General features: G+C 31.3%; 1 protein-coding gene across 1 annotated transcript in view; it reads left to right on the forward strand.

The window, feature by feature from the left end:
* The first annotated feature begins 4,390 nt into the window (after positions 1–4,390).
* The window catches only part of alphaSnap (Alpha-soluble NSF attachment protein), a 31,670-nt gene continuing 20,648 nt past the window's right edge, over positions 4,391–15,412 (forward strand). Inside the window, exons 1-5 of the mRNA XM_076458026.1 lie at positions 4,391–4,689; positions 8,057–8,136; positions 9,303–9,419; positions 12,521–12,567; positions 13,291–13,368. Of these exons, the coding sequence (XP_076314141.1) occupies positions 4,598–4,689; positions 8,057–8,136; positions 9,303–9,419; positions 12,521–12,567; positions 13,291–13,368 (414 nt within the window). The 5' untranslated portion in view covers positions 4,391–4,597. The remainder of the gene's footprint in view (positions 4,690–8,056; positions 8,137–9,302; positions 9,420–12,520; positions 12,568–13,290; positions 13,369–15,412) is intronic.

Genomic DNA, 15,412 nt, shown 5'->3' on the forward strand with positions numbered 1-15,412 from the left:
AACTTAAATAGATTGACTGTGCGTTGTTAGAAAGTTAACGTTATTTGTGAACGTGGACCTACAGTAAAAAGCAAAATTATATAGTGTTACGGAGGAAATAAACTAATTTGTGACGGTCACTGGATTGGACGTTGACTTATTTACACTATGAAATTTTAAAAACCGAAAATAAAAAAACTCCATTACCACAATTTGTCAAAAGTTGGATTTATTTTAGCGAAAACTGAAGATAACTTGTAATGTACTTGACACAGAATTTCAACTCGAGATAAAGTAGTAATATTTATGAATTGCTTAAGATAAATTATTGTTAAGATAAGATGAGGGAAAAAAGAGTTCGAAAAGTGGAATACCTGGACAGAAAATTCAAATAAGAAAATCAAAACAAAAAACAGCAAGTCAAAAAATGGAAGGAAACCAAGAAGGAATTAATAAAAAAAATCAAAGATGGTCATAAAGAATGTGACAAGAATTTAAGAGAAAAGTTAAAAGTAAAACACGCAATATATAAGAAAGAATTGAATTCCAAAATAAGTCTGATTGAAGACTAGATTGGAACATCTGCTGAAGATACACAGAGATTACAACAATAAGATTGAATACTATATTGAAACAACTACTGAAGATACTCAGTGGTTACAACAATAAGATTGAATACTAGATTGAAACAACTACTTAAGATACACTGTGGTTACAACAATAAGATTGAAGAAGTGTAGAAAGGCTGTAAGGACAAAATTGAAAAAGTACAAAAAGTTTCAAGAAAGTCGAGAGTAAAGTAGAAACGAGCAGTGGTGACAGAATAAAGCATCTGGAAAATAGATTATTGAATGCAAGGATTAAACCAGATTTACCTGTTTCTGTATTGGCACAAGTGCTTCAACCTAAAGCGTCTTTGATTACAAGATATGGAACAGAAGGGCTTAATTAGTCTACACTTTTATCACTACTGCCACACCATATGTTACCGAAGTATATTCTAGGTCTTCTCCAACCATATCACTACTACTGTTTAGTTGAACAATTCAACATAGGCCAGTCGAGAAACCAGCAGACTGTAATGGGAAGTTACCATGAAATATGTATCAAGCTTGTTACATATTATAATTTATCTCGGACGAGTCTCCGATTTATTGTATTATGTACGTTATGTATTACGATTTATCAAATTAATGGTATTTGCCAACAAGAATGATTCACACAATTTTCATTTTTCACACAAACAAATTTTGATACACAAACAAAAAACAACATTTGAAATAACGGTTATTATGAATAGTTATTAAAATAACGGCTTATGTACAATTAGTTAACAAACATACAAAGAATAACAATTCTTATATCTGGTTTAGAACTGAATATTTATACAATAAACCAAGTCTACGACGAATGAATTAATTCTGAGTTGATGTTGTTGCACCTCGCTTATCGCTAGCTAGCTTGGTTCTTGTTTGGCCTCACACACCCCATAATCTAACTTTTACCAATGATGACATTTAATTTCCTCATAGAAATAATAACATCCTAAGTAATTCACTGAAGTTCATCGGTTTTTAATGATCGAAGTATGTGTTTTCCTATTAATAAACGTTAATCACAATTATAGCTTTCGAGACCTATAGAGGACTGCAGCTGACGAATAATATTCTCCTTCTGTCTCTCGCTTAACTCCTTTTATAAGAATCGCGTGATTTTTCGAAGTTTCAACAATGTTCTAGCGCGTTTTCGTCAAACAAATGTTGTTGATTCTTACTTTCAAGAATCTTCTACAAATTACGAAAACAGGCGGGACTTACACAATATACAGTAAAAAAATATACGTTACATCAAAAAACTATACTGGAGAAGGTATAGGTATTAAAATAAACATATAACAATAAATCCATTACACAGGATACAAAGGAAAGAAAGGACCTCAGCTGAGCTTGAAAAAAGATATGAAAAGGTTTGCATAGTCATCTTGCCCAAATTTTCCTTGTGAAATGATGAATTTTTCGGCATAGGACTAGTTTATAGATGCCATGAAAGACGAGAGTATGAGAATTAGGTTGAAACAAAATACATGTACTCACTTAAAAGAAACTGTACAATTGAGAATGGAACTAGAATTAATCAAGATTGCAAATGAACTAATAAAGACATTGTCTAAAAGTTATGGGATTATTAAATCATGCGGTGTGTCTCAGAACAGCTGGTATGGGTATTAACACTTTTGTTGATAAGCAGAGAACAACGTTTCGACCTTCCTAGGACATCTTCAGGTTGACTAAAAGGAATTTCCTGAGCACAAACTAAGAAGTTATTTAAAGCTAGTCTAATTTCGTTTTGCGAAACATTGTTCCATGTTTATCAATAAGAGTGTTAATATACATACCAGCCGTTCTGAGACACATTTTTATTTCAAGTGGGTTTTTCGTAATCAAGAGTTAAATCATGCAATTTTGAAACACAATTTCCCACCAACAGTCTAGAAGAACTGAAATAATTCATCAGACAGCTATTTAAATAGAATAGGGGAAATAAAACATCAAAATAATTAAAATAATATTTTAATAAATATAAGTAATAAATAAAGGTGTAACCTCAAGGGACATATTACCACAAACTGTAGGCCGAAGTCTTTATGGAATAACATCTCTCAAAGCATACAGTTGAGAGAAACATGGCCACAACAGCTGGGAAGTTTGAAATTACTCTTACTCTAGGAGACTTCTATAACATCTCATGATGTCTGGTTAACTGAGACCGAAGAAGATTTCATATTTAGAACAAACTTCTTACAGAAACATGGATGCGGAATTAAACTAGCTTTAAATGACTTCTTAATTTGTATCCAGGAAATTCACTTTAGTCTTACACTGCTAAATTAGGGACGGCTAGCGCGGATAGCCTTCATGTAGCTTGGCGCGAAATTCAAAGTTGTTGAAGAAAATAATCCTGAAAAGTTTCAAAAAACCTTTTTTTCCTCATGGTTTGCTTCCAATATTTCCCAAGCTATTTGTCTGAAATTAAAATTTTCCATAATTATTATCTCATTAACAGTTTAATTATTTATCTCACTGTATAGTTTCTCTTTAATAACATGAGTTTCATCTGTTTTTCTTTAAAGAATTCCAACTAAAAACTTTCTTCTACTATAGTCTGGAGGTGGGTGGTGATGACTAGCTGTTTTCCCTCTAGTTTTGCACTACTAAGTTAGGATCAGCTAGCGCAGATAGCCCTCGTGTAGCTTTGCGTGAAATTCAAAACCATATCTTCTATTGTCACTAAAAAAAATCAAATAGATTTATCTTTATTGTCTTTCATATTTTACACTTGAACACGATGTAACTCACATTTTACTTATATTTTATAAAGCCACTTCTCCCACCCATTTAGTACCTCATCCCTATTAAATGGCATATAAGCCTGTAATTCGAAAAAAAAAAATCCTGTCAACAAAATTGTCTACGATTTAAATTATTTCAGTTACAATAAAATTATCTATTCTGACATTGAATTATTTTTATCGAATAATTTAAAAGAACCAGCCAGCGAAAGATCAACGTTATGAAAGCATTAACGAAGTGAACCAATTTTAACGCTTAGCATTAGTTCTTGGATGCAGAGGCTACAATAGATAGCTTCATCCGGCAGTATATGGTAGTGCTTTGAACTCTTAGAATACGTCAATTATTATTTTTTATGTTTGTCTGTGTTTTTTATTTTGCGCAAAGCTACACGAGGGCTATCTGCACTAGCCGTACCAAATTTAGAAGAATAAGACAAGAGGGAAGACAGCTAATCATCACTACCCACCGCCAATTCTGGGGCTACTCTGTTACTAACGAATAGTGAGATTGACTGTCACATTATAATGCTCCACGGCTGAAATGGCGACGCATATTTGGTGCGATGGAGATTCGAACCATTGATTCTTAGATTACGAGTTGAGTGTCTTAACCACCTGGCCATGCCGGGCCTATTTTTTATGTAAGAAGAGAAATGTTGCACAGATTAATGTGACTTAACTTAGAATCTGTTTAAATAATTATTTACCTGTTTTGAATTGTAGTCCATATATCTATTAACTGCTGTCAAATTATATTTTTCACTTTCAACTAATAACTATAAGGTTGTAATTTATTTTTTAGAGATATCCTGATCAATACATTGTAACTGTTTATGAATTTCCTGGTTTGATTTGTTTATTTATTATAAAGCGCAAATATAGACAATAGGCCAATCACAGATATCGAATTCCGACTTTTTTTTTAGCGTTATAAGCCCTCGAATATAAATCTGAACAACCTTGGTGCCCTAAATATTGCGTTTGGACAATCGATTTTAACAAATTATTGTTTTTATTTTCTATATAAAAACTTCGAGAATGTACCAGCAAAACCAGTAGATGGCAGCGCGTTCTCTATCATAAAATCGACTTTCGTTTGGTAACAGTAACTACCACCACCGACGGAAAGCGAAGGTTAAAACAAAGCAGGGTATTTCGATAAATTGTTACACTATTCGGTATTTGAGATTGCAATTTCAACGTAGTTGCTCGGGTTTTCAGGAAAATACTAATAAACGAACATTTAATTGTTACCGGTTAGCAATAATGGCGGATAATGAACAAAAAGCAATGCAGCTTATTGCTGATGCTGAGAAGAAACTTAGGTCAGCCCAAGGTTTTCTTGGGCAATTATTTGGGTAAGATTCCGCCTACTGCTTGTTTATTTTTGTTATGTTAACAGTTATGTCTGTATTATAGTGAGGTATATTATTTTTGAGATAATATGTAAGGGCGAAGAGCTTGACTGAACTTGTGGTGGTAAGTTGTAAATTTCACTGATAGAAGGAAGGTATTCGGAATGATTGGTTTGTAGTTAAATAGGGTAGGTGCTGGCTTGTTTGCAAGTCTATTATTTTAGCTGTAATTTGTAAGAGCAAATTTAAGTTTTATCTAGGAATAGACAGTGGTAAAAGCCGGAATAAACTAAGTGCAGTAAAAAATACGATAGAGAAAAGTTTACTGTTGATACAAAGTGCAAAAACAGTTTAAAGGTAGCTTAAATTGTTATTATTCATTGCAGTAAAATGCATTAAATTAGGGAAATTACTGTTGGGAGAATCAGAATAATGCATTAAATATACTCCAGAAATAAAGATCTTCCAAAGCTTTGAACCCTGATCATAATGGGTGTGCCTATGTTGGAGATTTATTTATTTTGCTTGGTCAATTCAAGGATGGCACCTCATTTTTGATTTTGCTTTCTTTGCTATTGTAATGCTGGAATTAGAATAAAGTCTGTATATAGCATAAGTGGTAGTAAAGTAAACTTCATTGCAGATGTACAGTTTGACAGGCTGTTGCCATCATCAATCTAGAACTGGAGTTATAAGAAATAAATGTCTAAAACCTATTGATGCTAAATGCATGTATTTCTGTGGAATTGGGAATTTTGTTTTCTACCAGATGCTGTAATATTTGGAATTATTTTGTATCACAATAGTTTTACAACAGGATTGCTTTAGGTAGTATTAGTTGGTTAAGAAGTGGTTTGTGTTGAGAGTCCATTGGACTTGTTTTTGTTGAGAAATCTGGTAACTCTCCTAGAACGTAGGACACTAGTCACAATGGAGGACACTGATGTTATGGAAAATGCTGAAATTTTGTTAGATATAGACAATTTTTATATTAAAAATATCTTTGAAATGCAGGGTTATAAGTAATCAGAGTTCCAGAAAAAGTGGGTTTATACACAAAATGTATTACATGATGTAGTTGAAAATGTGAATCATAACAACAAGTTTGATTATATTTGGGTTTCTGTAAGTTTATATTGAGGGTATAATATTTTTAGTTGAAATTTGTAATTGATTACTAGATGAAATTAGCAAAATAGGTAAATGTTACAGGGTGATTAATATTTTGACTGTTAATATGGTCATAATTATGGAGTATTTAAATTCCAGACGTGTACATTGCATACTTTGAATTAAACCATGAGGAAAAGACATTAATTTTATGAACTGTTAATAATAGTTTTCTTGTCAATTCATTAAGGAACCTATTAAGAACAATGCTATTTTAGATTTGTTGTTAGATTGTAATAAATAAGTAGTTAAAAAGGTGGAGATTGAGAAATCTTTGGATTTCAGTAACCTTTGCTCAGTGAGATTTGATGTTTTGTTCCATAAGGATATCAAATTGGAGTTACTGACTAAATGTATAAAACTTTTAATTTGTGAGATAGCTAAATTGATTACTTAAACATGCCACATAAACATGATAAATAAGCAGCAAGACAACTATAATATAAAATGTTACGAAAGAGAGAGTTGTTTTCAGTCATGTTTGTATTTCTGAATAAAACTGTTGCTTAGTTAACCACACCTTATATAGTTGTCTGATAAATGAGTATATAATAATAATAATAAAAAAATTATAAATAAGAATCTAAGAATATAGAAGCTATAATACTTTAGTTAAGAAATAAATAAAACTGTCAAATATTAGACAGTTGAGAAATTTTGTTGAAGCAATGCAACCACTCAACATGTTGACTTGTTCCATAGCCTAAATAGTTGCACTATATAACATTTTGGTAATGTGTATGTGTGTGTTTTTCAGTATAGCATTTTAAAAGTAATTGGTATTACACAAGTCAAAAGTTTGAATTTTTCTTGTGACTAAGACCTGTTTGTAATTCAAACATCAGTTTTTATTAGTAAGAAGAGAAAGTAATCTGACATTCCTCAAATGGTACCTAATGGTCATTCAGATGTTTAAAACTGTTTTCATATTCCTGTCTAGAAAACAAAGCTTTAAATACAACCCTAATAAATTCTATTATTTTCTTCAATTTTCTCTGCTAAAGCATTAAGCACCATTGCTGTTCCTGAATAGCTGCTGAATAGAAATATCGTTTAACTGGATGATTACGTTAGTTCTGAACATTTCAAGAAACAAAATGTGAATAGTGAGCAGGTGTTAGAAGTTAGCTGAAGTCGCTCTTTTTTTCAAGGGGAAAAAACTGTCAGTCTTATGTCAGTGGTGGGAAAACTTTGATATTCTGCTAGGAAATATTTTATAAATTTATTTAACCAAGTCAAAATTTAGATGGATAGTCAAAATGGCTTCAGTTGTGGAAAATCTTGCCTTGCTAATGTTTTGATGACCATTCAAGAGGTTACTGTTTATAGAGAGAACAGAATTGTGGTACACTAAATCTTGGATTTTAGAAAACATTTCACGAAGTGTCGTATAAAAAGCTTATTTAAAAAATCTAGGTGTAGTGTGATGGGATAAATTTGCCTACTGGATTGAAAAATAGCTGGACTCTCTTCTCTTGTTAGATCAATGATTTAGATGAAGTAATGATAATTAATTGGCTAAATTTGTTGAAATGATTTTGGAGGTTGGTTGCTGGAAACATGAGGATGTTGTTGGTTTACAAAAGGATTTGGGTTATTTGATGAGTTTAATGAATAAATAACAGATTTTAATTATTGTAAGTGAGATGATGGATGGGAGTTATAACTTAAATTATAAAAATATTGGTATTTTGATATAAGCAAAGTATTGTTGCTGGTGTCAGGGCTAATAGGGCCTTAGGTTGTATCTACATAAATTTTACACATGAATAAAGAAGTTTTATAATTTCATTGTATAGTTTAGGCCAATGGTTAGGCTACACTTAGAGTATTATATTCAGTCTTGGGCTCGCTATCTATAAAACGGTGAAGTTCTGCTGTTTCCAAGTACAGAACTATTTTTTAAGGTGGTATTAGTACTGAGACTTAATTGAGTTGCTTTGTCATTTTTTAAATGCATAGAGGTTGTTTTTTTTTTTTTTTTTTCAAAAACAGGTCCACTTCACTTAGCTTGAGTACCTCTACTTTTGTTTGAGAATTTTACCTTTCTTTAACTTGGTGCAAGTTTTTCGCTTTCAGAAGTTTATCAAAAGAAAAAAGTTCTTATTTTTATTTATTTATTTTTGTATTTTATTAACAAAAAATACTTCTAAAATGGAATCATCCATGATGGAACTGTTTTTTGTTTCTTTTTTTCCAGAGGCTCAACGAAAGTTGAAGAAGCTTGTGAGTTATATACCAGAGCTGCAAATATGTTTAAAATGGCCAAGAAATGGAGTGGTAAATTAATATTGTATTTCAATAATACATGTTTATTCACCTTGGATTTTACACCATGACTTGTCATATGCCAAGCAAATTCTCCACTAACTGTAATTTATTTTGATAATAGATTCATGTTTATTCAACTTGGATTTTATGCTATGACTTGTCATATGCCAAGCAAATGCTCCACCAACTGTAATTTATTTTAATAATAGATACATGTTTATTCACCTTGGATTTTACACCATGACTTGTCATATGCCAAGCAAATGCTCCACTAAGTGTAATTTACTTTAATAATGGATACATGTTTATTCACCTTGGACTTTAGACCATGACTTGTCATATGCCAAGCAAATGCTCCACCAACTGACCTAAAGACTAGTTAATCCACTAATACTTGCTAATAAGTCACTTTTGAACAACTCCAAAATCCTAATATCTTAGTTAAATTTAGTTTAAAACAAATTATTCATAAACTATTCTTTAAGATTCTTAACAATCAATACATGAAAAAGAATTACGAAATCTGTACAATGCTAGATACATGTAGATTGTCAGAATAAATTAGAAACTTCACGTCACATAGTCTGTTAGTATATGTCATAATTCAGAAGTCAGCCAGTGAGGGTAAATTTTTCTCCTACCAACTCTTATAATTAGCAGTCTGTCAGAAGCACTTTAAATATTTATATTTTTAGTCTATTCCTGATTAATATATCTACATGCACACACACATACATATTTTCTATCTCAGTACAAAATGTTTGAATGCCAAATATTTTCATTGTATGTTAATCTTTGAAAACTCATTAATTTGATGACCTAATAAAGAAACATTTGTTGTTTCTATATCTATTCTATGATAAAGACCTCTTATGATACTCTATAGACAGTTATAAGTATTATTTAAAAGAAACTTTTAAGTTTGGTATTAAGAAATTACAATTTTGTTTTTTAATATTACAACTCCTACATTTTTTATAGGAAATGTGCAGCTCATACATTTGATGAATGAAGAAACTTAAAGTATATTTTGATCTCTAATAAAGAAATGTTATTTTACTGCTTTGGTCTTCAATATGTTACTGACCTGATAATAAAACTAAAGTTAGTCCTAATGAGTTAGATAAAAGCAAGTGTATAATTGATGTCACTTGTTATACTTCTCTCTGTCCTAGCTGCTGGAAGTGCGTTTTGTGAAGCTGCATCACTACATCAGAAAGTTGACAGTCGTCACAATGCAGCATCATGTTACGTGGATGCAGGCAACTGCTACAAAAAGTCGGATCCTCAAGGTTTGACAGTCTCACTGTAAAATTTCAACATTTTTGTTCTTAGATTTGGTGTTTAAAGTACCATTGATGGATTTGAAGTAATGTCTACTTTTCCCTCTGAAAGAAACTTAAAACTAGACAGTATTTATATGTTCAAGATAGTTAAAACTTAAGATTATACTGTATTTATACATTCAAGGTAGTTTAAAACTCAAAACTAGATAGTATTTATGTTCTCATGGTTAAGATGTGAACATAAAAATGGAGTATAATCTTAAGATGGTAAGGACTTGCGATTATATTGTATTTATATGCTCAAGACTTGCTGTGAATTAATTTTGACATCAGATTATAAATCATTGAAGTTGTTTGTGTTCTATGTTGATAATTTGTATTTTTGATATTTTTTCTTTTTATATACATAAATTAATGGTATGTTGGTTGACTGAGGGGTAATTTATATATTACCTATTGTAGAATTGTGTGTGCCAACACCAATCTTTTGAACAAGATCCACATTAATTATAATTATTTGTATTTCATTATGTTGGTTACACCCTTGTGGAGATTAATTGAAATGAATGGTCACTTTACAATATTTTCAGAGATGCCAACCATTACAATTTGAGTGTAATCATTACGATTTTGGTGTATACATTAGGACTATACGCTCATACAGACAACTATTACGACTTGTTGCAACTCCCAAATTATTATATATTATATAGGCCTATACAATAAAGTGATAAATTGTTCCTCCAGGGCTTGAAAGGGGTGAAAAGAAAATTTCTAGTGAGATACAAATAAATTTTGATAATAAATAAAAGACAGTCCAAATGGCTACTTGCAATAATCATGTTTGTGCTTGAAATAATAACAAATATTTGTATCTCTGACGTCTACCAATAGTTTAAGTGCAGTGCTTCTCCTACTGGGTACGTGAGGGAATCCATAGTTATGTCATCAGTGCTTGTCAGCCAATCAGCGCTCGCGTAGATGGGTATCTCTCGATTTCTAAGCAGCATAGAAACACCAATGCGATCGTTCACAAGATAAAAAAGAGGCCTCGTTCACCAGATTGTCTTTTTTCTAGCAAGTCGAAAAGGACTAAAACTGTGAAAGGGCTCTGTCTACAATCATTATGCTCAGTCATTTGAAGTAATTGGCATCTCTGTATTTTTCAGCATGGTGGCTGGTGTAGGCTAGCTGGACCTGCTGATTTCGTTTAATGGTCATTTTTTCACATGGACAGCGTCATTAGCTGTGTTTTGCAGTATGTTCAACCTATTTTTGGTATATGTGACAAAATTTTGACGAATACTACGTCATTCGAAATTGCATTAGAAGGGCAAGGAGACCAGTTAAAAAACGTCTTACCAACTCAATAAAGAAGAAAAAACTGTATCAATGGGGTCTGAAATACAAGAACTGGAAGCAAGAACAATGGAGGAAGGTGTTATTCATTGATGAGACTCATTTTGTCATACAGGGTCAAAGAAGTCTGCATGTTTGTAGATCTCCAGGAGAGAAACTTCGAGAATCTCGCATCAATCAGTTCGTAAAACATCCCTTGAAGAAGATATTTTGGAGCTCTTTCAGCTACTATGGTGTTGGAGGCTTACATATCATAGAAGGTATGATGCTAGGACCACAGTGCATTGAATTTTTGCAGAGAAGAGTCGTTCCAGAATAGAAAAAGAGATTTCCAGATGGATCTGGCATTTTTCAGCAAGATATGGCTCCGTGCCACGCATTGAAACTTGTGAAGAATTTTATGACTACAATGCGAATAAAGGTGCTGGACTGGCTTGGAAACTCTCTGGACTTAAATCCTATTGAAAATCTTTGAGCAATTTCTAAAGAAAAATTTTGGGGAAAAGACTACTAAGAAAGATAAGCTAATTGAGGCAGTAATTGAGGTGTGGTATCGCAATCCAAAAATTAAAGATTGTAATCAACTCGTGGACTCGATGCCAAAGTGGATTAATGATCTTCTGAAAAATAAAGGTGGTCATATCATGTATTAATTTGTGAGTAATTTTTGAATTCTCAGAAATAAAACGCAAAAAATGAAAATATCGTAATTTTCCGTCTTGTTTCCATTAATTTGCACAAGGGTGTACTTCAGCACACTTTGCTAAGAAAACAAACAGTTAATAATACTGTAAATTTTATTTAAAAGAAAAATTCACTTCATTGTTAACGTGTTTGTTTTACTAAAACATTTTTCTTTGTTCAGAAAGTGGCTTAAATTTTCAGTAAAACATCTTGAATAGTTTTTGTGTTCCATAATAGAAGTTCATAACTGATAATTAAATTCAACCAGACTTGAAGAAAGTTAGAAGTGTCCACTAAACACAGATTTGTATGTCAAACGTTCAGGTGTTTATTGGTTGACATAACATACGTTGTAAGCATGATAAATACTCAGATTATTCTACAAATTATGTTTACTAATCTAACCAGAAGAAATACAGAGCAATGGGGTTAACTCTCAAATTACTGACTTGAGGTGCACATATTGTATCCATTAAGTAATTTCATATTTTTGTCTGTTACAACACTCCATGTAAAGAAATGACCAAATTAAACTGAATGAAATTCCTCATTTCCTACATAAAGTACAGGTTACTCAAGGAGTAACAAGTTAGATAAATTGTAATAGCCATAGTCTTCTGTTTAAATGTGACCTGTAATTATTAGGTGCTCTGTAACATAATTGAATCAAGGATTCATAAGGAACTATTAATAGGTTAAAAACATTTAATTCTATTATTAAATATTCCTTATGATTATCAAGGTGGTAGCATGGTGGTGGAAAATTAAAATCCTAATATTTTTATTGTGCTTCATACTTCAGCTTCACTAGCTACAAGATATTTCTTGAACATATTCTGCCTCAGAATATTCTTGTGTGAGTGTGTGAACACTTCTTAACACTTGTAGTCACAGCTTTAGAAGCAGTTTCTTGCTAACTAACATTCCCAGACATTGCTCTTTTATCTGGTACCTGTGTGTGTGTGTGTGTGTGTGTGTAGAGAACTATAATGTTTGCTAAATCTGTTTAGATATTAATTTGAAGGCTTGTTGTTTTAAATGTATTAAATGTGAATCTTTTGCAGAGGCTGTGAGTTCTCTTTTGAAAGCTATTGAGATATATACAGACATGGTAAGTTAAATTACTTTATATCTGGGACTTTTGTTGTTGAAACTTTTGAAAGTTGGAAGTGACTGTGAATTTAGTTATATTCTGTATTTTAAATCTAGTCCAACTGTCACACCTTCTATGGTGACTAGCCACTTGTGGAAAGCAAGTCATATTAGTCATCACTCTATAACAAAGATACATTTATGTATGTAGTTTCCATCCTTAGAGAGTGACTAGACAAATCTGTGTAAGAGGTAAAGGATAATAAATTGTTTTTATAAATGAAATTGATGTTTTTCCTCAACTGTTTTTTTTCCAGTTTTATAATAAATAGTAACTACAATATTCTATTTATTGAAAAAAAATCCATTGTACCAAATAACATGCTTTTAAACACTGTCGATTGTATCATTTTGAAAGAGTGCTCAACTCAGTTTTGGAAGCTTATCAGATTTGGTAACATGGAGAGACATGATTTCAATGTTACACACTTGGAATGAATTTACATAGCACTGTCATATCGTAATTTTCTCACTGTTCCCCATTGTATATTGAACTCTTTTATAAAATGTTAGCTTGTCGTTATTCAAAAAAATCAAAACAGAATATTTGTTTAATATCTTAGTTCAATTATTGAAAAGTTTTAGCTTTCAGAAGTTGTCATGAAAATTCAGTCAGTTCACTGTTCAAACAAAACATTTGTTTGAGTTATTACTTTATCCACACAAATCTTTTACTTCCTAGGGCCGGTTCACCATTGCTGCTAAACATCATGTTACTGTTGCTGAGATATTTGAGAACGAAATTGCTGATATTGAAAAGGTGATAATAAATCAGTGAATTTTTGTTTCTAGAGCAGAAAAGGACTTTTTAAATCTTTAACATTTCAGTGTTTCAATAATTTTAAAAAATTGTTAGTGTTAAAAAAATGTATTTGTTGAAACTCAGTATCATGTCAAAAATGATATGGTGTATTTGTGTGGAACTCTTTTGAACTCTGTATTATTGATAGTGTTACGAATACTTGATTTGTTTCTTTAGAGGTCTCTGAAAGCTGTCATTTTGCTTGAGTTAAAATGCACATTTCTTTAGAACCTTATGAAAGTTCAGCACAATTTGCTGTGTTAAGAGTGACAATACATTTGTTTAGAACACCCATGGATCTCGGCACCTTTTGTTATATTAAGAATGAAATATTTGTGTCAGGCACTCTTGGAACTTAGCATCTTCTTTTAATTTTGATCCTTTTGCAATGGGTCACAGCTCAAAGGCCATGTCATTGTGTTTGTTGAAATATTATTTTATAAACTTATGTCTAAGTTTAGAATAAAATTATAGATTATAATTCAAACTTTACTATATATATGAGTTAATTCATAAATAAGTATTGAAAACGCACAACTAAATATATATTTAAATAATGTGATATGCTGAATGTAGCAGTTTAAAATTAATGTTTGTAATGTCAAAATACTTAGTCCATCATTTAGTACAAATCAGAAACTCAAATCACCAATATTAGTAAGTTAGAATATAAAATACAAACATCGTATCTTTTTATTTTGCTGAGGTATGGGTTATGTTCTGAATCAAACAGTGGCTCTGTTCACTTTTTTCCATTTTTGGAAACGGTCCCTTATTCACTTTTTATGCGTTGAAGTATATATAACCAATCGACAGCTTGGAATGTCCCCTTGTGGTGTTTTCTGTATAAAGGCTACCATGTTCTTTCGAACCAAGGTTTCAAGAAGGTAGGTTGTGCCTTTTAGTCTGCTCAAAATTTCATATTTTTTAAAAATCTTAACAAATCTTAAGTTTAATAAATTACAGTGGAATTCTGTGGTATCAGTGTAGTTATGATTTTTTTGGTTATTCAACTGTATATATAAAACCTAAACAAAACTTTGTTTGATATTTTTCATGTGTGAAATTTTAAAAGGCAATGTCAAGCAGCATCCAAGTTCAAAGGTCATAGCTGGAAAAGTTTAATTTATTTCTATATAGTAGTAATCTATATACATATATAATGTATAATAATCTAAATGAGACTGTACATTACAAAATACTAGTCCACTAAAACACAATCAAGACAGGTAAGACTAAAGATCAACTTATATTAGATATGTAACACCATGTCCTAGCAAGTTGTGTAATGTTAGCTAGGCATGACTGGAAGGTCAGTATAATAAACAATATATACATAAATATATATAGTTACGAGAGGTAAGCTATTTAAACTAAACATCTGTATTTTTGTGTTATAACATATGAAAAAAACCATATGTACGACTTGACTCACTAAAATCTGTTTAGTTGTACTCTTTTAATATGTACTTTTAAACTAAGAAAGTAACTCATATATAACATTAGTTTTAATTATAATCTACAATTTGATTCCAAACTTACTGATGTAAAATTATGGAATAGTAGTTCAATAAAATTTTGAATGCGAGCCAACAAATGTGATAACATGACCTTTGACCCATGGCCCAATGAGAGAAGGTTCAAACACTTGCAAAGTCAACATTGCTGTGTTAAGAATGACATAACATTTGTGTAGAACACTTTTAGAAACTCAACAATGCTGTTTTAAAAATGACTGTATAATATCAGTATAAACCTGGATATTTTGGTCCTTAGAGTCACTATAATTCAATTATTATAAAAGTTACTACTGAAAGTTTTTAATGTACATTAATAAAGTAATCTTCATATATTTTCTGGACTTACGTTCTGAATTTCGGAAAAAGTTTCTCATTAGGAGAAAAAAATGTTACAGGTTCAAGTATGTAACCTTTTCTCATTTCTTTACAAAATTAGTTAAATTTTGTAACAACTTACTTTTATAAAGGTGAATGCTCATGAA

This window comes from Tachypleus tridentatus, chromosome 9 (assembly GCF_004210375.1).
Source record: "Tachypleus tridentatus isolate NWPU-2018 chromosome 9, ASM421037v1, whole genome shotgun sequence".
Taxonomy (NCBI): domain Eukaryota; kingdom Metazoa; phylum Arthropoda; class Merostomata; order Xiphosura; family Limulidae; genus Tachypleus; species Tachypleus tridentatus.